General features: G+C 43.9%; 3 protein-coding genes and 1 non-coding gene across 7 annotated transcripts in view; 2 read left to right on the forward strand and 2 right to left on the reverse strand.

The window, feature by feature from the left end:
- Positions 1-7,694, forward strand: part of LOC118359256 (SRSF protein kinase 2) — a 109,989-nt gene extending 102,295 nt beyond the window's left edge. For 2 of the 4 annotated variants that reach the window (XM_035737679.2, XM_035737681.2), the window contains 2 exons: positions 3,199-3,291; positions 5,051-7,694. In XM_035737679.2, coding sequence (XP_035593572.1) covers positions 3,199-3,291; positions 5,051-5,235 — 278 coding nt within the window. In that variant the 3' untranslated portion in view covers positions 5,236-7,694. Of the gene's footprint in view, positions 1-2,663; positions 2,757-3,198; positions 3,292-5,050 lie in introns of all 4 variants that reach the window. The other 2 variants (XM_035737680.2, XM_035737682.2) reach the window with 2 other exon arrangements.
- On the reverse strand, positions 6,888-6,957 carry trnaa-ugc (transfer RNA alanine (anticodon UGC)). Its single transcript has one exon. It is a non-coding gene; the product is annotated as a tRNA-Ala (tRNA).
- A 382-nt stretch (positions 7,695-8,076) lies between the features above and the next one.
- Positions 8,077-16,309, reverse strand: adck2 (aarF domain containing kinase 2). The gene is made up of 8 exons (XM_035737685.2): positions 16,160-16,309; positions 14,798-15,961; positions 11,164-11,310; positions 10,928-11,056; positions 9,994-10,089; positions 9,603-9,857; positions 9,257-9,439; positions 8,077-9,085 (listed from the first exon to the last, which is right to left on the reverse strand). The coding sequence occupies exons 2-8, from the start codon at positions 15,683-15,685 to the stop codon at positions 8,945-8,947; spliced, it is 1,839 nt and encodes a 612-aa protein (XP_035593578.1). The 5' UTR covers positions 15,686-15,961; positions 16,160-16,309; the 3' UTR covers positions 8,077-8,944.
- Positions 16,310-18,139: 1,830 nt separating this feature from the next.
- si:dkey-82f1.1 (DENN domain-containing protein 2A) overlaps positions 18,140-23,370 on the forward strand; it is a 58,792-nt gene continuing 53,561 nt past the window's right edge. The window contains exon 1 of the mRNA XM_052480559.1: positions 18,140-18,468. The gene's annotated coding sequence lies outside the window, so the exon portion shown is untranslated. The remainder of the gene's footprint in view (positions 18,469-23,370) is intronic.

Here is a 23,370-nt window from a genome sequence, read left to right on the forward strand (position 1 = left end):
ACGTAGGTGTTCATTTTGTCCAAGTGGGAAAGGGAAGTGTGGATTGCAATATTGATTGCATCATCTGTGGATCTGTTGGGGCGGTATGCAAATTTGAGTGGGTCTAGGGTTTCTGGGGTAATGGTTTGATGTGAGCCATGACCAGCAGATGTGAGTGAGTTTTTAGGCAGGTTACCTTAGTGTTCTTGGGCACAGGTTGAAAATGTCAGTGAAGACACTTGCCAGTTGATCAGCGAATGCTCAGAGTACACGTCCTGGTAATCCGTAATCCGTCTGGCCCTGCAGCCTTGTGAATGTTGTCCTGTTTAAAGGTCTTTCTCACATCGGCTACGGAGAGCGTGATCATACAGTCGTCCAGAACAGCTGATGCTTTCATGTATGTTTCAGTGTTGCTTGCCTCGAAGTGAGCCTAGAAGTTATTTAGCGCATCTGGTAGGAGTGTGTTACTGGGCAGCTCGCGGCTGTGCTCTCCTTTGTATTCTGTTTGCAAGTTCTGCCACATCTGACGGGTGTCGGAGCCGGTGTAGTACGATTCAATCTTAGTCCTGTATTGAAGCTTTGCCTGTTTGATGGTTCGTCGGAGGCCATAGCGGGATTTCTTATAAGCTTCCGTGTTAAAGTCCTGCTCCTTGAAAGCGGCAGCTCAGTGCAGATGTTAACTGTTATCCATGTCTTCTGGTTGGGGTATGTACGTACAGTCACTGTGGGGATGACGTCATCGATGCACTTATTGATAAAGCCAGTGACTGATGTGGTGTACTCCTCAATGCCATCTGAGGAATCCCGGAACATATTCCTGTCTGTGCTAGAAAAACAGTTATGTAACTTAGCATCTGCGTCATCTGACCACTTCTGTTTTGAGCAAGTCACTGGTGCTTCCTGCTTTAGTTTTTGCTTGTAAGCAGGAATCGGGAGGATAGAATTATGGTCAGATTTGCCAAATGGAGGATGAGGGAGAGCTTTGTATGCATCTGTGTGTGGAGTAAAGGTGGTCTAGAGTTTTTTTCCCCACTCTGGTTGCACATTTAACATGCTGGTAGAAATGAGGTAAAACGGATTTAAGCTTCCCTGCATTAAAGTCCCGGCCACTAGGAGCGCCGCCTCTGAACGAACGTTTTCCTGTTTTCTTATGGCCTTATACAGCTCATTGAGTGCGGTCTTAGTGCCAGCATCATTCTGTGGTGGTAAATAGACAGCTATGAAAAATATAGATGAAAACTCTCTTGGTAAATGGTGTGGTCTACAACTTATCATGAGATACTCTACCTCAGGCAAGCAGAACCTTGAGACTTCTTTAATATTAGATTTCGTGCACCAGCTGTTGTTTACAAATATACACAGACCGCCACTCCTTGTCTTACCGGAGGCAGCTGTTCTATCTTGCCGATGCCGCGAAAACCCCACCAGCTCTATGTTATCCCAGTCGTTGTTCAGCCACAACTCGGTGAAACATAAGATATTACAGTTTTAAATGTCCCGTTGGTAGGATATTTTTGTAATCCAGTGATTGTACGTTGGCTAATAGGACTGATGGTAGAGGAAGATTACCCATTTGCCATCGGATCCTTATAAGGCACCCCGGCCTACGTCCCCGATAACTCTGTCTCTTCTTCATGCGAATGACGGGGATTTGGGCCTTGTCGGGTGTCTGGAGTAAATCCTTCATGTCCAACTCGTTAAAGAAAAATGTATTTGTCAGTACGAGGTGAATAATCGCTGTCCTGGTATCCAGAAGCTCTTTTTGGTCATAAGAGACGGTGGCAGAAACATTATGTACAAAATAAGTTACAAATAACACGAAAAAACACACACAATAGCACAATTGGTTAGGAGTTCATAAAATTTGCAGCCATGTCCTCTGGCGCCATTGTTAAAACCTTCACATCCACACCTTCTCGCTCCCTAAACCGCATCTATTCTGGCTCATGTCTGAATCCCCACCCACCCCATAAGTCCACCATCCTGTCCATCCCTGAGTCTAGTCCAGTTGACATCCTGCACAGTGTCACATCAACCCTCCTGTTGATCTGATGTCCAGCCACCCACATTTGACCCCATACATATTTCACCATACTATCAATATAAATGGCAAGTAGTAAATATGTATAAACAGATACTGCCATGATATCTTAATTGATGACAATGAGAGCCACTGAATTGTGTTCAGTTAGAATCAGACCATTATTTGGTGATGATTCTCTCAGATTGAAAGATAATAGATGCATGTTTCTCTACTCCAAACCCACTGCACTCTCTATTCCATCTCACCACCTCTGATGTAGGGTCACTAACACTGAGCTCTCTGTCTCTACCTCTTTTTCACTTTCCCCCTCTTTCCTTTTCCTCTTACCTCTCCCTTCCTTGCTTGTCCTCCTTTCTTCTCTTTTATCTCCCATTCCCTCCTCTCCGGTTCCTTGTCCTCCTTTTTCTCTCTCCTTTATATTTTCTCCCTCTACTCCTACTTTTCTTATTCCTCCTTGTTCCCTCTCTCCTTTATATTTTCTCCCTCTACTCCTACTTTTCTTATTCCTCCTTGTTCCCTCTCTCCTTTTCCTCCTTTCCCTGTTCCTCTTCCTCCGTTCTTCCTCTCTCCTCTTCCTCGCCCTTCTCCTCCTCCTCCTCCTCGTGTTCCTCTTCCTCCTTTCTCCCTCTCTCCTCTGTAGACCATATAGCCCACATCATTGAGCTGCTGGGCATTATTCCACGGCACTTTGCACTCTCCGGAAAATATTCCCGGGAGTTCTTCAACCGAAGAGGTAGTAGCACTGAGGGAAAGTGCTGGTGGGACGGAGACACACAGACGCCTGAGCGCACACACTGACTCAGACAGTCAGATGGACACACAGGAATACTAATAGAGTGGAATGGGAATGATATAAGAAGTTCAAAAGCAATAAGGGATTTTGCAGCAAATGGCCAACACACCATTGTTGTGAACAGTTGTTAAAGATAGAAAGGACATAAAGAGGGAATTGTACTGTATGTAATTCACACACACACTATCAAAACAGTTTAGGCAAAGTCCTCTCCACTAACCCCTTGAGAGACTTACCGTCCCGTCAGTCAGTCTGTCTGTCAGTCAGTGTGGCGTGTCCAGGCAGCAGTGTGTCCGTCCGTCCAGCGTGTGCGTATGTTTGTGATGTAATGCTGTGCCGTGCCTGTTCTTTGGTGGTGTGGCCTGTGATGGCCGGGGTTCAGATCACATCGCTCTGATCATGGAGCTATTGGGGAAGGTTCCACGCAAAGTGGTCGCCGCCGGGAAGTACAGCCGAGAGTTTTTCTCCAAGAAAGGTAACGTCACGATGAGTCACTACCCCTATGAGGCAATGACAGGAACGGTATATCTCTAAATATTAGTACATGTACATACACGGTTTACACCATTGTTACACTTGTAACAAAGCTTGTAGTCTGCACACAGGTGGTTGGTGGCACCTTAATTTGGGAGAATGGGCTCGTGGTGACGACCTGTGCAGAATCAGTGGATTCAAATACATCAAACACATTATTTCCAGGTGTTTGATGTCATTCCATTTGCTCCGTTCTGGCCATTATTATGAGCCGTCCTCCCCTCAGCAGCCTCCACTGAGTCTGCAGTAGTGTGCAGTAGTATTTGTGGTGTGTGTCCACCTAGAAATACATACAATTCCTTAGAAATTGTGCCTAACATTACACTTAGAAAAAAGGGTTCCAAAAGGGTTCTTTGGCTGTCCCCATAGGAGAACCCTTTTTGTTTCCAAGGAAAACCCCTTTGGGTTCCATGTAGAGCCCTGTGTGGAAAGGGTTCTACATGGAACCCAAAAGGATTCTCCTATGGGGACAGTCAAAGAACCCTTTTAGGTTCTAGATGGCACTTTTTTTGTAAGAGTGTAGTTTAAGTTGAGTTCTCAAGATTTAGATTTAGTTATCTAGTTATCTATCTAGTTACACCATTAATACAATAGTCATATTCCCAGCCACTTGACTGAGTTCTGAGTACTATCCTCCCTGAGTCTACGGCCTGTCTGCCAGTCTATGTGTGTTACACCTGTGTCTCTCTCTGCCGGTCTCTGCTCCTGGTAAGTGGTGTGTCTGTAGAAACCATCTAGCTCTCACAGTCTCACGTCAAAATTAAACGTTCATCCATGTTTCTCAAATGTCAAACATTCGAAGTTGTTCCAAACGTCAAATTTCAAGTGTTTAAGGTTAAGTTTAGGCATTAACTCTGACTTTTTAAGGTTAGGCACTAACTCTGAATGGTTAAGGTTTGAGATAGTGGCTTAAAACTAAAATAAGAAAACAACTGGATGGATTCGAACATGCAACCTTTGGCACCAAAGGCAGATGCTTACGCCCATCTTCGTCCACAACGCCGTAGCAAAACTGAACCCTACTTGAAGGTAACAGTGCTCACTGTTGCCCCTAGTGGCTGGCTTCCACATCTCCCCATGTCCTCAGACATGGATGGACGTTGAATACTGACTTGTATCACGGGTGACCTGGCTGGTAGAAACAGCATGCTACCCTGCTTCTACCCTGCTTCTCTCATGTTCTAGTCGTGGGGCTCTAATATTCGGATTGTTGCTCTCTCTCCCTCAAAGGTCTTGTCGGCTCTAAATTATGTCTTAATTCACTCCTTTTATCTCTCTATGGTGTTCATGTGTTCTGACTGACTCCCAGTAAGACACTGCTCCAGGCTCTTGATTTGCCTTTCTTGGGCTGTCTCTCAATAGTCAGAATATTATTTCCTTTCCTTCATCTACGCTGTAAATAATTATAAATAATAAGGTCAGTGAAAGCAATATGGGGAAGCCTTGCTTCCACCCATTCAGTGTTGATGAAAGCAAAGACACATAGAAAGGATGCCACTACGGAGTATTGAGATGCGGCCTGAGTTCTACTGTCTACTGTCTTTATTATTCTCTCTCTTTGTACTGCACTCTCACTCTCTTTCTCATTGTAAATCTTTAAATAGCATCGCACTGTAACTTATTACTCTTCATTTCTGTCTCTCTCTCGGTCTTTCTCTCACTCCCTCCCTCCATCCCTCTCTCTCTACTTCCCACTGTAGGTGAACTGAGGCACATCACCAAGTTGAAGCCCTGGTCTCTGTTTGATGTGTTGGTGGAGAAGTACGGCTGGGCACCAGAGGACGCCGGCCACTTCACCCACTTCCTGCTGCCCATGCTGGAGATGGTCCCAGAGAAGAGGGCGTCAGCCGGGGACTGCCTCAGCCACCCCTGGCTCAACTCGTAGCGACACCAGCCCCCCCCACTAGTGGCAGCCTCCACAACCTGCTCAAAGCCAGGCACTCGAGGCTGGAGAGAGAGGGAGGGATGAGGGGGGGTGTGGGGGGGTACACGGGGTTCCCGTTTCCCGGGCCCTCCCTGCCTTGTCCTGAGCACGCCACACACATACACATAGGCATACACACATACAACACAGATGCCCACAGAGCCTCAGTAGAAACCACAAAGCTGTCAAAGACCAGACAGAGAGAGGCTGCTCCCTCTGCTGTCCTCCCCATAGGTCCCATACAACCCCTCACAGAAAGAATAGAGGGCCCCAGGAAGGGAGTTGGATGGAGTCAAACTCCCACAGTTCTAAACAGGCAGGACAGAGGTCCCTACACAACATGAGCAGTCATGGTCGGGACAATGTCTCCTACTTAGAAATACCAATTCAGTCGAAACAGAGACTAAGCCACCCATATGAATGGGTTCTCTGCAATATCTCTGCCAGTTTTCTCCTGTCCAGTCTTCTCCTGTCTTATCCGGAGCATAATGGGTTTCCCATTAGAAGTCAATAAGAACCTCTGTCAGAATGCTGACTGTGTGATTGCTCCATCTGCCTGACCTACAGCAGCACAGCTCAAACCTGCTGAGGCAGAAGTGTGTATATGTGTGCTTGTGTATATATGTGAGTGTTTGTTATTAGTGTGTGTCTACACTGCCCAGTCTGTAGGTGTGTGTGAATGTCCCTCTCCTACAAAGGAGAAGCAACAACACTTCCAGATTAGGAGTTGCCCTTTTACCCTACTCTTCCTCTCCTCTCCTCTCATCTCCCTCCAGCCCCTGCCCCACTCCCCCTCTCTGTAGGGGTACCTCAGGCCCCTGCTCCCCCCTCCATGCCCAGGACTGAAACAGTGTCACTGAACTGTTTACAGCCCCCACCCCCTCCCCCGTACAGCCCCCTCCCTACCCAGCCACCAACACTGAGCTGCATGCCAGTCCCGGGCCACTGCAGAGACACGGAGGGCAGCCAGCCCACCAGGGGTCTCCAGAACTGAAACGCTGCCACACAGACAGACAAACAGGGCACGGAACAAACAAAGATCCTAAAAGACTGATGATCAATGAACCGGACTGCTTCTTCTGTAAGAGTGAAATGCATGGAGAGGCTGATTGATTGACAGGACGGGATGATGATGATGGACAGGTGTTACTTAGTTGTGCGTTTCATTGGTTCATTTGTTTTTTATCTATGTTTTTGTTTTCTTCTCCTGTCTTTTATTTTGAAGGTGAAGGTGCCACTTGCGCTAACATTTTTGGTGCCTCGTGTGAGGAGAGCGAAGTTCCTCATCTTCACTTTTTCAAATCGTTCCTCCCTTTAACTTTTGACATTCCTGATCCAGTCACACCATTCCTCTCTTCCTCTGTATCCCAAAAACAAGAACAATCCTTGAGTCCCTGTGGCGTGGCAGCTTTACCATATCTGATTATCCCCCTTATTACCTACAGACGAAACTCTCCATCTTGGATCCTGAGCTTCTCCAGAAGGGGTTCGTCAAATGGAGGTTGCACTTGTCTTTGTAGGATGTCGTTCAGGGATTTACCTTTGTCATTTAGCAGACGCTCTTATCCAGAGCGACTTACAGTTGTGAGTGCATACATTTTACTTTTTTGTACTGGTCCCCTGTGGGAATCAAACCCACAACCCTGGCGTTGCAAGCACCATGCTCTACCAACTGAGCCACACGGGAATTACCTTTGTACATAACTCTAAGATCCGGCTCCGGAGAGACGATCGACCGACAGATTTGAAACAAATGCACGCATCATTCCTAAAAGAGGCTGTCACGGACACTGGCCTGCACCCCCATAGCAGACAGTGGCGAGAGGCTAAACCACTCTGGAGGCCACTAAGTGGAATGTGAAACTGCGCCACTTTGTGGCTGATGAGGGTACTGCATTGATGCAGTGCAGCATCTCTCAGCTCCAAACGTTCCACTCCACTGCTCTCTCACGCTCATCACAATTAAGAGTCCAGTTGCCTATTTTTCGCAATAAAATTAAAATAAGTATGTAAAGGGGAGATATTTTTTAAACTATTTCATTTAATGTAAAAAAAAATAAAAAATAAAGAAGCAAATTTCTCTGTTGTGACAGTGACCGATTCTCGTCCTATTGAGGTGATTGTGTTGGTTTGTTTAGAGATGTTTTTAATTTATTTTGTAATTATTATTACTGTCACTATTATTATGATTAGTTATTTTCTACTCAGTTGTTACCTCTTCCTCCCCTACTCTATGGACAACGCTGCTCTGTTTGGACTTGTGACAGTGAAGAACATTTTTTTCAATTAGGATTTTTTTTTTTGTCACCAAAAGCTCCTGATCGCACTCTTTCAGCCATGCTGACTGTTCTTCCTGACAGAATTGTGTCTCTTGTCTGTGTTTTTCATTGACAGATTTAATAAAATTGTAAATTAATGGAGTCCTCTGGCTTGTGGTCTTTGACAGTTTAGGATATTACTAGTATTTAGTAAAAACTGCTCTAACTAATTTTAAAAGTAGTTATCAAGACACAATGAAAAGAGAGAAAGGCAAAGTTTTTGATACATTATTTAATGATCTAACCATATAAAATATATTTCACTAGCGAGTGTAAAAAGACTTAAAAATGGCAATGTAGTGTTATCATACAGAATGGGGAGGTCAGTTGACTTGACACACATTGGTATATTCTAATACACACTAAAAGGAAGATTTTGCCTAGCCATCAGTCATGATTCTAAACACATTACCTTGTCCTAACAATACCCTGAGATTTCTAGAATGGTATAAAACGATATACTAAGGATTGTCACTAATTCAGATATGTTAACTCACTTCTATTTTATTCAATGGAAAAATAGTCTGTAGTGCTGACAAATAGTGTAAGCACAACATTCTCTTTTTTTAACACAGAAATCACATGGGCATTTAAGTATAAATGATGACAGTTAATCTGACTAGCATGTAAGGTAAGGAACCGTTTACCAGGGTAGTTTGAGATTTTTGGATACTTTAAATCAAGCAATTATTCACATTTCACAGGTAAAAAGTACACACTACAAGGTATATTCAGTCAGTCACTAATGTAACATGCAGAGGGCCAAGATTTTTTACAGACCATGTGACCAAGAAACTCTGGGCCCTAAAATATGAGATATCCATGGCTGTGTTTGAGAGCATCAATTCTGCTGACTGACCAACAAATCACCTTACATCATACACATGATTTGGAGATACATTGGGGCAAAAAACAGCCCCAAAACATCACTGCTCTAGAGGAGATCTGCATGGAGGAATGGGCCAAAATACCAGCAACAGTGTGTGAAAATCTTGTGAAGACTTACGTTTGACCACTGTCATTGTCAACAAAGGGTATATAACTAAGTATTGAAATAAACTTTTGTTATTAACCAAATACTTATTTTCCACCATAATTTGCAAATAAATTCATTAAAAATCCTACAATGTGATTTTCTGGAGAAAACAAATTTCATTTTGTCTGTCATAGTTGAAGTGTACCTATGATGAAAATTACAGGCCTCATCTTTTTAAGTGGGAGAACTTGCACAATTGGTGGCTGACTAAATACTTTTTTTGCCCCACTGTATGTCAGCCTGCTCAGTCGGTGATGCTCTCAAACACTGCCTATTTCTGTGGCGCTCAGATGTGGTGGTATGCGGGTGAGAGGGGTCAGAGGAGGGAGGCAGCGTTCTTGAGCAGCAGAGGCTTGGCCAGCTCCAGTATGTCCAGGTTCGGGTCCAGAGACCTCCCCAGCCCCTCCAGCACCATGATGGCAAACACAATGGACGCAAAGTTACTCTCCAACTTCACCTGAGGGGCAAACAAACCACAAGGTCAAGAGCAGTCTTGGTAATAGACTCATATACTGTATATTCAGTAAATTAAGTCAATGTGAGATGTCTAGCCATGACTATTGATATTACAGAAAAGGTTGGTGGTTTTGAAACTAGACTCTCTCACTCCAGGACTGGTTTTATTTACCTTGTGGGTGATGAGCAATCCAAAGACTCTGGATAGCAAATCAGTTACTTGGACCTTCCCCAGTGAGAGAGTGTTGCTGAGGGCATGGTCCACCAGCTCTGCCATCTCCTTCTTGAACCGTGGCACGTCCTGGCACTCATTGGTCCTGGCATGGTTCAGGATCAGCTCTGCCACCTGTTCCCCCTAAACATAACATCTATGGATGTTAGAAGCTCATGACACCATTGGATACCCCATCCCAATGTTCAAGGCAAGTGAGAAGCCTCATAAACCCTCTTTGGCCTACTCTGGAGCTTCTAGGGCAAGTTCTAAATTCATGTTTGTGTGGTGCGTGCGTCTCTCTCACCTGTCGTAGCACCACGGCGGTGAACACGGCTCTGAAGTTCCTACGGTCTCTGTCGTTGAGCTGTGCCACGATTCCAGCATCCAGAAGCACCAGCTGCAGAGGGGCCGGGGCCGGCCTCATGCTCACCACCACTGTGTCGCACAGGTCCGTCAAGGTGACCCTTTCCTGGGGGTCGTTGTTCCCTCCACCCCCGCTACATTGGACCAGGATGTTACCCGGGTGCAGGTCCGCATGCACAAAGTTATCCACAAACACCTATACAAACACACATAGGTGGATACGGAGCTGGTAAGCTTGATTCAATGTTAAGAAAGAAGAAGGTATATGAAGGGTTTCAAATATGTATTTCCAGTTGCAAATGTCAGAATGAGGGACATGCTTAGGCCCTCACCATCTTGAGAAGTGTCTCCACTCCCATCCTGGCAATTCTCTGTTTCACCTTTAGAGGGACCTCCGGTCTCAGGTAGTTGGAGATGGGCTCACTCTCCTGAAACAGTAAACAGGTTACTTATTCAATAGCGATGGTTAAGTTGTCTCTTTCGACTAATATCATTCATTTGATTCAGTAATGCCCAGAGCAAGCAGGACCCACTACTGGTAAACGATGAACTGAAAACTTAACACAGAATACTCGTTCACCATAGGGGGCATATTGGAGCTGACATTTGTGACTGAGACTTGTAGAAGTGTGCTTTAAACAACTGGCATTTGTGCCTGCTAGACATACAAATAAAATTATTTATAGGTTCCTTTGAAATAATGTCGAACTTGACTAGAGTGTGAATGACTCATGACGGAATGCATTTGCTTGACTGTCGTGAGGGTGATAAGCACAATATTGCTTGGCGAACTGCAGCAGCCCCCCAAACAATTAGTCCTCGAGTTCAAGTTCGTTGAGCAGAGACTGTGTATGTTTTGGTTCTACAACGCTGTGTCCATCATAACAATCCATAATCAATCAATTGCATTCATTCTAGCACCATGTGATCAACAATCAGTTGTTAAGCATGTCTTCATTCTCTATGATGCCTGCAGCATGATCTATTTTTCTACGTGCACATATGATAGACAGTTGTTGGTCAGAGCACGTCGCCTGGAGTCGCTGAGCCGGAGGAGCATGTATTAATCCTGCTGTAAGGACTCATTGTGGCAAGCAGGCCAAAACGTGACTCGACTCAGTAAAAATAGTTGTTCAAAAAGAACGAATTGTTTGAACTGCGCATCACTATTATTCGACCTCTCCCATAGATTTTTTTACTGGTGTTTTTTCATTACTTTCTTCTATTCATATTTGTCATTGTGGTGAAGGTGCCGTCTCAACTCACCTCAAAGGTTTCCACTAAAATTGACCTGGTGACAAATGGTCGAAGAGGAGTTGGGAACTTGACAAAATCAACATCCTTGAAATTCTCCCGGAATTTTTCGATGTTATTGGCTTCAAACCGCAGGTCAATCTGCAATAAAAACAGGATATTCAATCCCTAAAAACTGCACTTGAAATAGTTCAAACCTACAGCTATTCAATTGGCACTCAAAGTGTGTGTGTACTGGAGTTGTCTACCTGTTTGGTCATGAGCACTTCAAACTCCTCCACTATCTCAGGCAGGCTGAGCCATTTGAATCCAGGCAGACAGTTGATGAGCCAGCTGCCTGCCCTCATCAGTAGCATGTCAATCTCTACCTGTCTCCTGATCCCTGGATGAAGCACCTGGACAGAGAGAAGAGGAGGAGATGAAGAAAGAGGAGGGCATTTATTGCATGTTGTTTCCTAACAAAATCATGTCCCATATATAATAAGTCCATTTGAGTACAGATGTGCAGTTATTGGCACCTCAAAACATTTAACGAATTCCCTGCCTGTGACTTTTAGCACACCCTCTCTCAGGGACACAAACTCAAACTTTCAAACTCCTGCAGTAGGCTCCCCTTCCCCTCTAGAGCCTAGGTTATGGGTAGTAAACTGGCCCTTCACACCGCTGGCACTAGAGTCCTTCCATGTCAATTCAAAAACACCCCCCCAATCTCAGATTGTGCCGAAATTGTTTCTGTAGTTAGAAACAGATAAGATTAGCATTCCTGAAACATTATTTTGTTCAATTAAGCTAATTGATTGCATCCAAATTGACCCTTTAAAATTATTTGGATTCACATAATATTCAAATATAGTCCCCAAAATCTGATTTGAACCAACATTTTTCCTACCTGAGTAAGACGTGAGGAATCCAATAAAATGGTCAAAAGCCATACAGTATCAGTTCTCTATATCTGACAAGTAATATGGAGCTGCAACTTGGAATATTGCTTTTTCATCCTATGTAATGTATTCCCTGTGAATCAAGTGTTGTTTTTTCCCTGTTCAATTAACCATTTGCAGCTTTAGGTGGAAAACCAATAGCTTTTGCTCATGATGAAAATAAATTGTGTGGTCATCCTGAAGTCAAGCCAGTCCTCCATGAAAGCAATTGCTTGACATCATGGGAAAATCAAAAGAAGTCAGCCAAGAACTCCACAAGTCTGGTTCATCCTTGGGAGCAATTTCCAAATGCCTGAAGGTACCACGTTCATCTGTACAAACAATAGTACGCAAGTATAAACACCATGGGACCACGCAGCCGTCATACCGCTCAAGAAGGAGACGCGTTCTGTCTCCTAGAGATGAATGTACTTTAGTGCAAATCAATTCCAGAACAACAGCAAAGGACCTTGTGAAGATGCTGGAGGAAACAGGTACAAAAGTATCTATATCCACAGTAAAACTAGTCATATTTCGACATAACCTGAAAGGTCGCTCAGCAAGTAAGAAGCCACTGCTCCAAAACCGCCATTAAAAGAGCCAGACTACGGTTTGCAACTGCACATGGGGACAAACTCGTACTTTTTGGAGAAATGTCCTCTGGTCTGATGAAACAAAAAAAGAACTGTTTGGCCATAATGACCATCATTATGTTTGGAGGAAAAAGGGGGAGGCTTGTAAGCCGAAGAACAACATTCCAACCATAAAACACGGGGTGGCAGCATCATGTTATGGGGGTGCTTTGCTGCAGGAGGGACTGATGCACTTCACAAAATAGATGGCATCATGAGGCAGGAAGATTATGTGGATACATTGAAGCAACATCTCAAGACATCAGTCAGGAAGTTAAAGCTTGGTCGCAAATGGAATCTTCCAAATGGACAATGACCCCAAGCAAACTTCCAAAGTTGTTGCAAAATGGCTAAAGGACAACAAAGTCAAGGTATTGGAGTGGCCATCACCAAGCCCTGACATCAATCCTATAGAAAATTTGTGGGCAGAACTGAAAAAGTGTGTGCGAGCAAGGAGGCCCACAAACCTGACTCAGTTACACCAGCTCTGCCAGGAGGAATGTGCCAAAACTCACCCAACTTATTGTGGGAAGCTTGTGGAGTTAAAGTTAAAGTTAAACAATTTAAAGCAATGCTACCAAATACTAATTGAGTGTATGTAAACTTCTGACCCACTGGGAATGTGATGAAAGAAACAAAAGCTGAAATATATTATTCTCTACTATTATTCCTACATTTCACATTCTTAAAATAAAGTGGTGATCCTAACTGACTGAAGGGAATTTTTACAAGGATTAAATGTCAGGAATTGTGAAAAACTGATTTAATGTACTTGGCTGTAAACATCCGACTTCAACTGTATTAGAGGTCGACCGATTAATCTTAATGGCCGATTAATTAGGGCCAATTTCAAGTTTTCATAACAATCGGAAATCTGTATTTTTGGACACCAATTTGGCCATCTTTTTTTTTACACCCTTATTTAACTAGGCAGTTAAGAACACATTCTTAATTTCAATGACGGCCTAGGAACGGTGGGTTAACTGCCTTGTTCAGGGGTACAACGACAGATTTTTACCTTGTCAGCTCGGGGGATTCAGTATTGCAACCTTACAGTTAACTAGTCCAACGCTCTAACCACCTGATTACATTGCACTCCATGAGGAGCCTGCCTGTTACGCGAATGCAGTAGAAGCCAAGGTAAGTTGCTAGCTAGCATTAAACTTATCTTATAAAAATCAATCAATCGTAATCACTAGTTGACTACACATGGTTGATGATATTACTAGTTTATCTAGCGTGTCCTGCGTTGCATATAATCGATGCAGTGCGTATCGTTGCTCCAACGTGTACCTAACCATAAACATCAATGCCTTTCTTAAAATCAATACACAGAAGTATATATGAAGTATATATTTCTAAACCTGCATATTTAGCTAAAAGAAATCCAGGTTAGCAGGCAATATTAATCAGGTGAAATTGTGTCACTTCTCAGTGTATATGCAACAGTTTGGGCCACCTCATTTGCCAGAATTTTACGTAATTATGACATAACATTGAAGGTTGTGCAATGTAACAGCAATATTTAGACTTATGGATGCCACCCGTTAGATAAAATACGGAACGGTTCATTATTTTTTATTGAGAGAATAAAGGTCTTGTTTTCGAGATGATAGTTTCCGGATTCGAACCATATTAATGACCTACGGCTCGTATTTCTGTGTTTTATTATGTTATAATTAAGTCTATGATTTGATAGAGCAGTTTGACTGAGCAGTGGTAGGCACCAGCAGGCTCGTAAGCATTCATTCAAACAGCACTTTCATACGTTTCGCTGTGCATAAAGCATTGCGCTGTTTATGACTTCAATCCCATCAACTCCCGAGATTAGGCTGTTGTAACCGATGTGAAATGGCTAGCTCGTTAGCGGGGTGCGCGCTAATAGCGTTTCAAACATCACTCCCTCTGAGACTTGGAGTGGTTGTTCCCCTTGCTCTACATGGGTAACGCTGCTTCGAGTGTGGTTGTTGTCGATGTGTTCCTGGTTCGAGCCCAGGTAGCGGCGAGGAGAGGGATGGAAGCTATACTGTTACACTGGCAATACTAAAGTGCCTAGAAGAACATCCAATAGTCAAAGGTTAATGAAATACAAATGGTATAGAGAGAAATCCTATAATTCCTATAATAACTACGACCTAAATTTCTTACCTGGGAATATTGAAGACTCCACACGGCGCCCAAAAATACAGATTTCCGATTGTTATGAAAACTTGAAATTGGCCCTAATTAATTGGCCATTCCGATTAATCGGTCGACTTCTAGTCTGAATACTTCCGAATGCACTGCGTAGATTTCCATTCATACTTTCCCTCATGTTGACTGATACCCACCTTAATAGCTACAGGAATCAGATGCTCTTTCTCTGTACCGTCCCCATTAGGGGCGTCTGTGTAGCTCCTCTCCTTGGTTTCATGATGGCCCTCGTCCTCCTCATCCTCTTTCCCCTTCCACAGCCCCCTAAAAGTTCCCAGGACACCCTTTAGTCCCAGGATCTCCCAGGCCTCCAGCATATCCTCTCTCTCCATCTCCTCCACCAGGGCCTGGAAGGCTGTGTCCTCCACGCTGTCTACCCTGGCCCATCCCCGGTACACCTGAGCCACGCATCCTGACCCCACAGGCTCCCTGCCCTCAAACACAAACAGCCTCCTCCAGCCCTCCCCGAATGCTCGGCGCAGACACTGCTTGGTGTGGGCCCAGCAGTGGGGATGCACACGCACGTGCAGCCTGGAAAAACATTCGCAGAAATCCTGGGAGAAGATGTCCCTGCGTGTGCTGGCCCACTGGCCCAGCTTAATGAAGGTAGGACCAGAGGTCTCAGTGACCCACAGCAGGGCATCCAGCCAGCGAGAGGCCCAGTAAGAGGAGATGACAGTCAGAGGATAGAGCAACAGGAGCGGACCGAACTTCAGGAGTAACACCAGGGCGCGCAGGCTGAGGCGCAAGAAGAACACCAGCTTGTGCACCTGGACTTTGGCTACAGACTTCCTGTCTGTAGTCTGGGCTGCCAAGGAGGCCTCTTGGCATCTTGCCATACAGGATGTGGCATTCACTGCTCCCCAGCACAGAAGGGTGACTTTTGGCATCTGGGTTAAAATCTGGCCTCTTTTGACAAGACATGTTTTAGTGCTAGGTATGAGTCGGACTCTTACAGAACTTCCAACTCTATGGACGGTGTACCTTAGGTTTAAGAGGAAGCTTCTGGCACTCAATGCAGCCATAACTATGATGATAATATCACTAACACGTAATTTAAAAAGTAGATTTGAAAAAATCTAAAATTATAGATAAAACATTGTCCACAAGTTTTCACAATAGTGACTAAACATAGCTATTACTGTTTGGAAGTTATCCACATGACAGCTTCAATTGCTGACAGATATTGATAATTGGCTTCCAATCATTGCCCTTTCGAACTGCTTGCTCACAATTCCACAGATGCGTTATAGCTGAGGACAGACATAGCCCACCTATGTCCTCTTTGAAAACATGTCCCACTGCAAATCAAGAAGAATTCCAAGTAAGTTCAACTAGCTAGTATCAAAGGACTGCAAGGTATATTTTGACATTAATTTAAGGGGCTACAGTCATTAAGCCTAGGCTATATAGCTGAACTGTGATACAGAGGCTTGCTTAGCTACGTTAGCTAGCTATGAGTAATATGACTAGTCTATTGCCATGTAAACACATATTACCTCAAAATGAGTACGTGACCATTTAAACCGTCGTGTCCTTTCTTCAGTCAACATGCAGCAGGCTCAACCCTAGCTAATATATTATCAAATCATTCAATAGAAGATATCAACCTCAACTAGCATATATTTTCATTGAAAACATAATTGCAAAACAACGGGTAACTTCCGGGTGTCTACGTCACTTTACAGAGGTGTAATCATTTATCCAAATAGTTGCAAAAGTTGTATTGTGCAACAGTAACTAGCGTTTCTATTGGATAGGTTCATCAAACAGGGCGGGTCCTAGCCGAATCTGTCAATAGAAACGCTCGTTTTCGTTTCACGTTTGCAACTGTTTTGCGTAATGATTACACCCCAGATGCCGAAGTCTTAAAGCTATAGGCACCTAATAAAAAACAGCCACATCCATATAATAATGTAATGGGTTGGGGAAAACTCCTCGTGAGGTAATATGCCCCCAACATGATCAAGTTATTTCAATATATTACACTTAGGTTTTTACGTTTAAAAAAAACTTTTCATCAAATACATATGTTTTGTGCAGGAATTCACACATTCACTGTGCAGATGTTGGGTTGTCCAAAAGAGGGAGACAGAGGAGAAGGTGAGATACAGACAATGGTTTCAGTGCTTAGAATAGCTGTCCAAGTGTTTGCATTATCATTAGATCAATTATTTAATTGAGCATGTTGTCATCGATAGGGCTTCATCTATCAAAAACTGATAGTATCATTCCTAGTCATGGTGCGTCTCTCTGGACAGAGGGCCTCCACATCCCAGCTGTTGAGTAGAGAGGACAAGGAAATGGGGATCTATCCACACAAACGTTAGGAGAAATGCCAAACAGATGTTATTGCCACCATCCTGTCCCCTCAGCCATTGATGGGGAAATGCAGGCTTTTCAAATCTCTCCTGCACTTCAAAGGGAGAGGTCAGACATTGGCCCTGAAGGTCACAGAGTTTGTTGCTGTGGTTCTATGCCATGTTGGAGTCACTGATATTTGTGAAGGGTAGCCTAGGAAAGGGTAAGGTAGTTTAGTTCAACTCATTGAACTCTCTCAGTGAGAGCCCAGAGAGACTATAACCACACCAGTGGAGGCTGCTGAGGGGAGGATGGAAGGGTACCAACCACATGGAAACCATGTCTTTGATGTGTTTGATTTCATTCCATTGACTCCATTCCAGCCATTATCGGGAGCCTCTGCTGAACCAAACAAGTAGTTATGTTTTACTGATACAATAAAAATACACTCCTATGCCTTTATTAGCCTTAATTGTCATCAAAATGTCAGACTCACATCTAACTTATATTTTCACTGAATCTGTCACTCTTTTTTTTCTGAGACAGTGGGAGTCTCATGTGTCAGTCATCTAGTGAGGTAACTATAAACTATCTTTAAAACCATTAATTCACCTGCAATTACTGAATTCCTGGAAATCAACCAAAACATTGCCATCCCATGTTAGTGCAGAGGAACAACAGGCCATTTGTCGCTACCAAAACATATTGCATTAAACACATGTTGCTGCTGTGGTTCTATTGGGTGGTTTGTGGACTGGTCACTGGTCAGTAAATAAAAGCTACTATAAGAGATAAAGACATTGGAGGGCAGGAAAGCCAGGCCCCCACTGTCCCCTCAAAGAGAGGAAGAGAGGCCCTTCAGAGCTTTTAATTGGCTCCCGGAGGAGGCCCTTATTTATGTTTTCAGTTATTCTCAGTTTTGCCCCTTCCTGCTCCATTCCTCTTTTGAGCAGGACACTCCGTTTCCCTGGAAACTAGGGCTTCATTCTCCCAGCCAGCTGCAGATTAGTTCAGCGGTGGGGGGGTTGGGGGTATGGGTTGAGCTGATGATGGAAATGGAGAGGAGGAGGGAGGGAGGTACTATAGGGAGGGAGGGAGGTACTATTGAGAGGGAGGGGGGGGCCATGAGAGGAGGGGTGGGAAAGTTTGAGAGAGAGAGAAGCAACATCATTGAAAGAGAAGATAGTCTGAGTGAGTGTTTGAGAGAGAATAACTGAAAACATTTAGGCTGAAAGGGGAGGGACTGCCTAGTCATTTTTCAAACAAGTTTGTGGAGAAACTTGGAGAAGCTCTTTGGCTGCTTGGAAGAAGAGGCAAGGGGCTATGTTAAGTGAGAGAGCAGCTCGGAGGCAGGGGTAGGGGTGTAAAACCGAAGGAGAAAGGGGATAAATTACATTTTGATCTAAAGGAAATCATGCGAGTGAATGCTGCCTCATCCAGTGTCAGATTTCACAAAATGAAAAACCAGTGCAAGAGCACTTCTACAGGGCTCCTCCAGCTGAGAAAGGTATGGCAAAATGAGCCTTTAAATAGTGTGTGTTAACTGTGTGTGTATGTGTTTTGGTTTGGGGGGATTTCCTTTTGTACTTTCTGTGAATCTTTTTTTTTACTATGGGACTGAAACAGTAACATGCATATTTAATGTGTACTTATTGTAAGTTTGACTGTTTTGTATATTTTGAACTCCACACACTATGCACAGGTATAGTATCTTTGTGTCGGTTGTATGCTTATACGTCAAATCAAATCAGAAACATTTTCTAAACATTTTCATGGGATTAGTAACAGAATAAAACAACAATAACGATACTATACAAGGAGTACCGGTACTGAGTCGATGTGCTGGGGGTACGAGGTAATTGAGGTAATATTATGTACATGTAGGTAGGGGTAAAAGTGACTTGGCAATCAGGATAGATAATAAACAGAGTAGCAGCAGAGTACTGTGTGTGTGTGTGTGTGTGTGTGTGTGTGTGTGTGTGTGTGTGTGTGTGTGTGTGTGTGTGTGTGTGTGTGTGTGTGTGTGTGTGTGTGTGTGTGTGTGTGTGTGTGTGTGTGTGTGTGTGGCGTCAATATGCAGAGTCCAGTGAGTGTGCATAGAGTCAGTGCAAATAAAAAGGAGGTTAATGCAGATGTGGGTGTGTGTGTGGCTGTGTGCAATGCATGCATGTGAGCTTGTGTGTTTTCATGTGTGCTTTTGTCTATGTTTGTACAGTACTTTGATAGTACTTTGACCACCAACATGTAAAGTTCATATGAGCATGTCAAATTGGGTATCAAATGAAAGCTGTTTCTAATTTTATTTTTTTAATTATTAAGGCAAATGTAAAAAAATATATATATATACAATTTTCCATCCTAGAAATGAAGAATAAGCAAGAGCTTTGATTTCTGGTCAAACAGATGAAAAGGGGGTCTTAGAACACATCTTCCAGAAAAATCATCTTTCAGAAAAACCAATCATAGATGTCTATGTTTCACAAGTTTGGACAGCACAGTACAGTACAGTACAGTAGAGCACAGTAGAGTACAGTATTGAAAAGAAAAGTACAGTATAGTTCAGTACAGTAAAAACAAGTAGTGTATAGTTCAGTACTATCTTGTACTGTACAGTAGAATAGAGTGGAGTAGAATTCAGTACAATACACAGTAGAGCACACTAGAGTTGAGTACAATAAAGTACTGTGCTGTACTGAGCAATACTCTACTTTACTGTACTGTCCTGAACTCTACTGCACGAGAGAGAGATAGAGAGAGCAAGGGAGCAAGGGAGCAAGAGAGAGAGCAGTTCAGCCCTGGCTGTGCATCTCATTCTCTCTCTGGAGGAAGAGGTAGCTACTCTGTTGACTTTTCATTAAACCTGTGAAGGTAAGCTCTGGGTAGTATAGCACAAGAGTTTGTTGCGATATAAACTGTTTGGTGGAAACAATGATGGCTGGAGAAGTAGGGTGAACTGAAGTTAACAATGCTGCTACACAATACAATTACCATAACACCAGTTGGGGGCTTCCTCAAGGAAAGCTGGACTGAATGAAAATATTGGCAGTAGAATGGCCTTACTAAAGAGCTCAGTGACTTTTAACATGGCACCGTCATAGGATGCCACCTTCCCAACAAGTCGGTTCATCAAATTTCTGCCCTAATAGAGGTGCCCCGGTCAACTGGAAGTGTTGTTATTTGGAAGTGGAAATGTCTAGGAGCTAAGTGGTGAGTTCCAAACTTTCTCTGGAGGCAAAGTCAGCACAAGAACTGTTCGTTGGGAGCTTCATGAAATGGGTTTCCATGGCCGAGCAGACACAGACAAGCCTAAGATCACCATGTGCACTGCCAAGCGTCAGTTGGAATGGTGTAAAGCTCACCACTATTGGAATCTGGGTCCGTGGTAACGCGTTCTCTGGAGTGATGAATCACGCTTCACAATCTGGCAGTCAGATGGACGGCTCTGGGTTTGGCGGATGCCAGGAGAGCGCTACCTGCCCCAATGCATAGGGCCATCTGTAAAGTTTGGTAGAGGAGGAATGATGGTCTGAGGCTGTTTTTCATGGTTCGGCTTCGGCCCCTTAGTTCCAGTGAAGGGACATTTTAACATTACAGCATGCAATGACATTCTTGACGATTCTGTTCTTCCAACTTTGTGTCAACAGTTTGGGTAAGGCCCTTTCCTGTTTCAGCATGACAATGCCCCCGTGCACAAAGCGAGGTCCATACAGAAATGGTTTGTCGAGATCGGTGTGGAAGAACTTGACTGGCCTGCACAGAGCCCTGTCCTCAACTCCATCAAAAACCTTTGGGTTGAATTGGAACGCAGACTGTGAGCCAGGCCTAATCGCCCAACGTCAGTGCCTGACCTTTACCTCAATCATGACTAGGTCGGTTAGTGGAAATAAAAGTATAGGGTTTGTCGCTGGCAATACAGTACATATATAAAGAAAAGTAGATGAAAAACGTATTGGTTTGAAAGATGTACGAGAGACATAGAAAGCTCTGTGTGATGTCATGTCATACAGTTTACCAGGAACCTCTCCAGAGTTTTTACAGGACTTGTTTTTAAAAGATAGCTATCATTCATCATCTTAAATGGTTTTGACCTCCCCCAGGTCCTCACTAATTCCTACTGCGCAATGTTCCATTTGCTTTTCTATGTTCCTTCATAAACAACTGGATTTGTGTGGGACATTGACAACTGGAGTTCCATCAGACATGTCATGAGTCTTCCCATTGGGCACAGAAGACAACGTTAAGTTTACGTTGATTCAACCAGTGTGTGCCCAGTGGGTTGCTCTTTTGTGGTGATGATAGCTAGTTTGATATTTCAAAGGTCTTGATTATCTCTTTAGTTAATTTAACCAGGAGTTCTGTACTGCAGGGAACTTTTGTACTGTTTCAAGGGTGCCTTTTGTTCTGTGGTGAGAAGTACTGTAGGCCATTAGTGAGAGAGCGTCTGTTTTGGTTTGTAACATAATATATATATAATTTGCCAGTTAGCAGAAGTTTTTATCCAGAGTGACATACAGTCATGCATGCATTTTTAGTATGGGTCCCAGGAATCAAACCCACTATCCTGGCATTACAAGTGCCATGCTCTACCAACTGAGCTACAGAGGTCATGGTACTAAATTACCTATAATCCTGTAGTAAGTCAGGACTGTTGGGGAGCAAGAACCCCTTATTTGTTGTTATCAGACATACTGCGCTGTTTGATTGGAAGGGCTGTTAACATTCTCTGGAGTGGAGAAAGAGAATAGCAGGATGACTCTATGTGGCGCAATGCTGCTCACTGCTTCCCTCTGTAGATGTAGGTTTCCCCAGCCAGACACTTACTCAATCATTCACACACACACACACACACACACACACACACACACACACACACACACACACACACACACACACACACACACACACACACACACACACACACACACACACACACACACACACACACACACACACATAAAACCAAAAGGCAAATGAAAGAGCTCGTGCAGTCTTAAATCCCAGTAGATGTTTGGAGAATGTTTTCTCAATACAGCGACATTGTAAACCTCTTTTTCAAGGAACTCAAAAGACAGATGTTTAATATCGTGTCAACTGTGTCATATGTCACAATTGAATCCTAGCTGGTTTGTGAAACCATCTTTTATTGGATAAATTCATCTCTGTGTATCACATGTGTTGAGTCATAACAGTGCTGGGCCAAAAGTTATAAATTGTTATCATCGGTGCCCACTGGGACTTCGTCAATGACAGAGCAAGCTGTCTCTTCGCAAGCAGTAGGGTTATGCGATGCATTTATAGTGTGTGTGTGACATATGTGATGTGTCCCCTCTCACCAGAGGTCCATTATTCTGAGTTTAGAACAGTGACATCAGTTTTTTGAGCAGGACACAGCCATATCGCCCTCTTACAGGAACCTACTGGGGCCCACAGACTGCTGCCATGGACAAGCTGCTGTGGTTACCATGGCGACACAGTCCGAATGTGTCCTGCTGCGTTAGTGAAGGAATTCCTGATGTGCTCTGGTGTATTGTCTGAGAGGTAGGGCGAGCCTAAAGCTTTAGTCATTATCACACTAAGGCTTCATCTGTAGCCCACACTCACCATACACATACATGCATGCAGGCATGCACTCACGCATGCACACACACCATCCAAGACCAAATCAAAATACTGTTAAGTTCCACAGCGATTCAGTGCCTCAGTGCTGTGTTGAAACGTGCAGTAAAAGGAAGACAGACTGTGGCTGTGGGGAAATTGGTGCTGTGATTTCAATTAGATCATTCAACAAGACATGACAGCTAATATCGCTTCCCTGCTGTTTTGTTTGCATAGAGTAACATTACAGTAGTGTAGCGTAGCCTACCAGGGGAAAGAAGGCAGAGTCAGGTAAGTCTGTACCGCACCCTGTTAGATGTGGGGTAGAAGAGCTAACCAGTCATAATGTGGCACATCCAAACCCCAATGTTGTTGGCTGGCTCTGGGCAACTCTGCAGCCTGTGTGTCTACTGGCAGTCTCACACACACACATGTGGACACACACACGCACACTTTTTTTTCCTGGGCTTCAATCCCTTTCGCCACCACCGCCACAGAGGGAGAATTAGAGTATTGGGCACGTTCTTGTTTGGAAGGAATGTGTGTGTTTGGAAGCGGAACTGGCAACTCTACCCAGAGGGTCGTTCTCGTGTGGCTACACCAAGGACACAGCTTGTTGACTTTGGCTGCTGTGGCCATGCTCTGCGCTGGGCTCACAGTAAAGGTGGAAAATAATATTATTCCATGTATAATAAAACATGTAGCTTTCGGCTCTCGGTTGTTCCAACGACCACAATTCATGGAATATACCATCTTGTTTGGAGAATAGGGGGCATCTTAAGTTATTATTTTTGTCACAATTTGTAGCGCTTTC

The sequence above is a fragment of the Oncorhynchus keta genome, chromosome 26, assembly GCF_023373465.1.
Source record: "Oncorhynchus keta strain PuntledgeMale-10-30-2019 chromosome 26, Oket_V2, whole genome shotgun sequence".
NCBI classification, from domain to species: Eukaryota; Metazoa; Chordata; class Actinopteri; order Salmoniformes; family Salmonidae; genus Oncorhynchus; species Oncorhynchus keta.

Excerpts from the sequence above, each read along its gene's own strand:
- adck2 (XM_035737685.2), bottom strand. The coding sequence starts at position 15,685 with ATGGCTGCATTGAGTGCCAGAAGCTTCCTCTTAAACCTAAGGTACACC. Across the intron at positions 9,440-9,602 it reads CCGCCGTGGTGCTACGACAG|GGGGAACAGGTGGCAGAGCT; the intron begins GTGAGAGAGACG and ends TGTTATGTTTAG. Across the intron at positions 9,086-9,256 it reads GATTGCTCATCACCCACAAG|GTGAAGTTGGAGAGTAACTT; the intron begins GTAAATAAAACC and ends TTTGCCCCTCAG.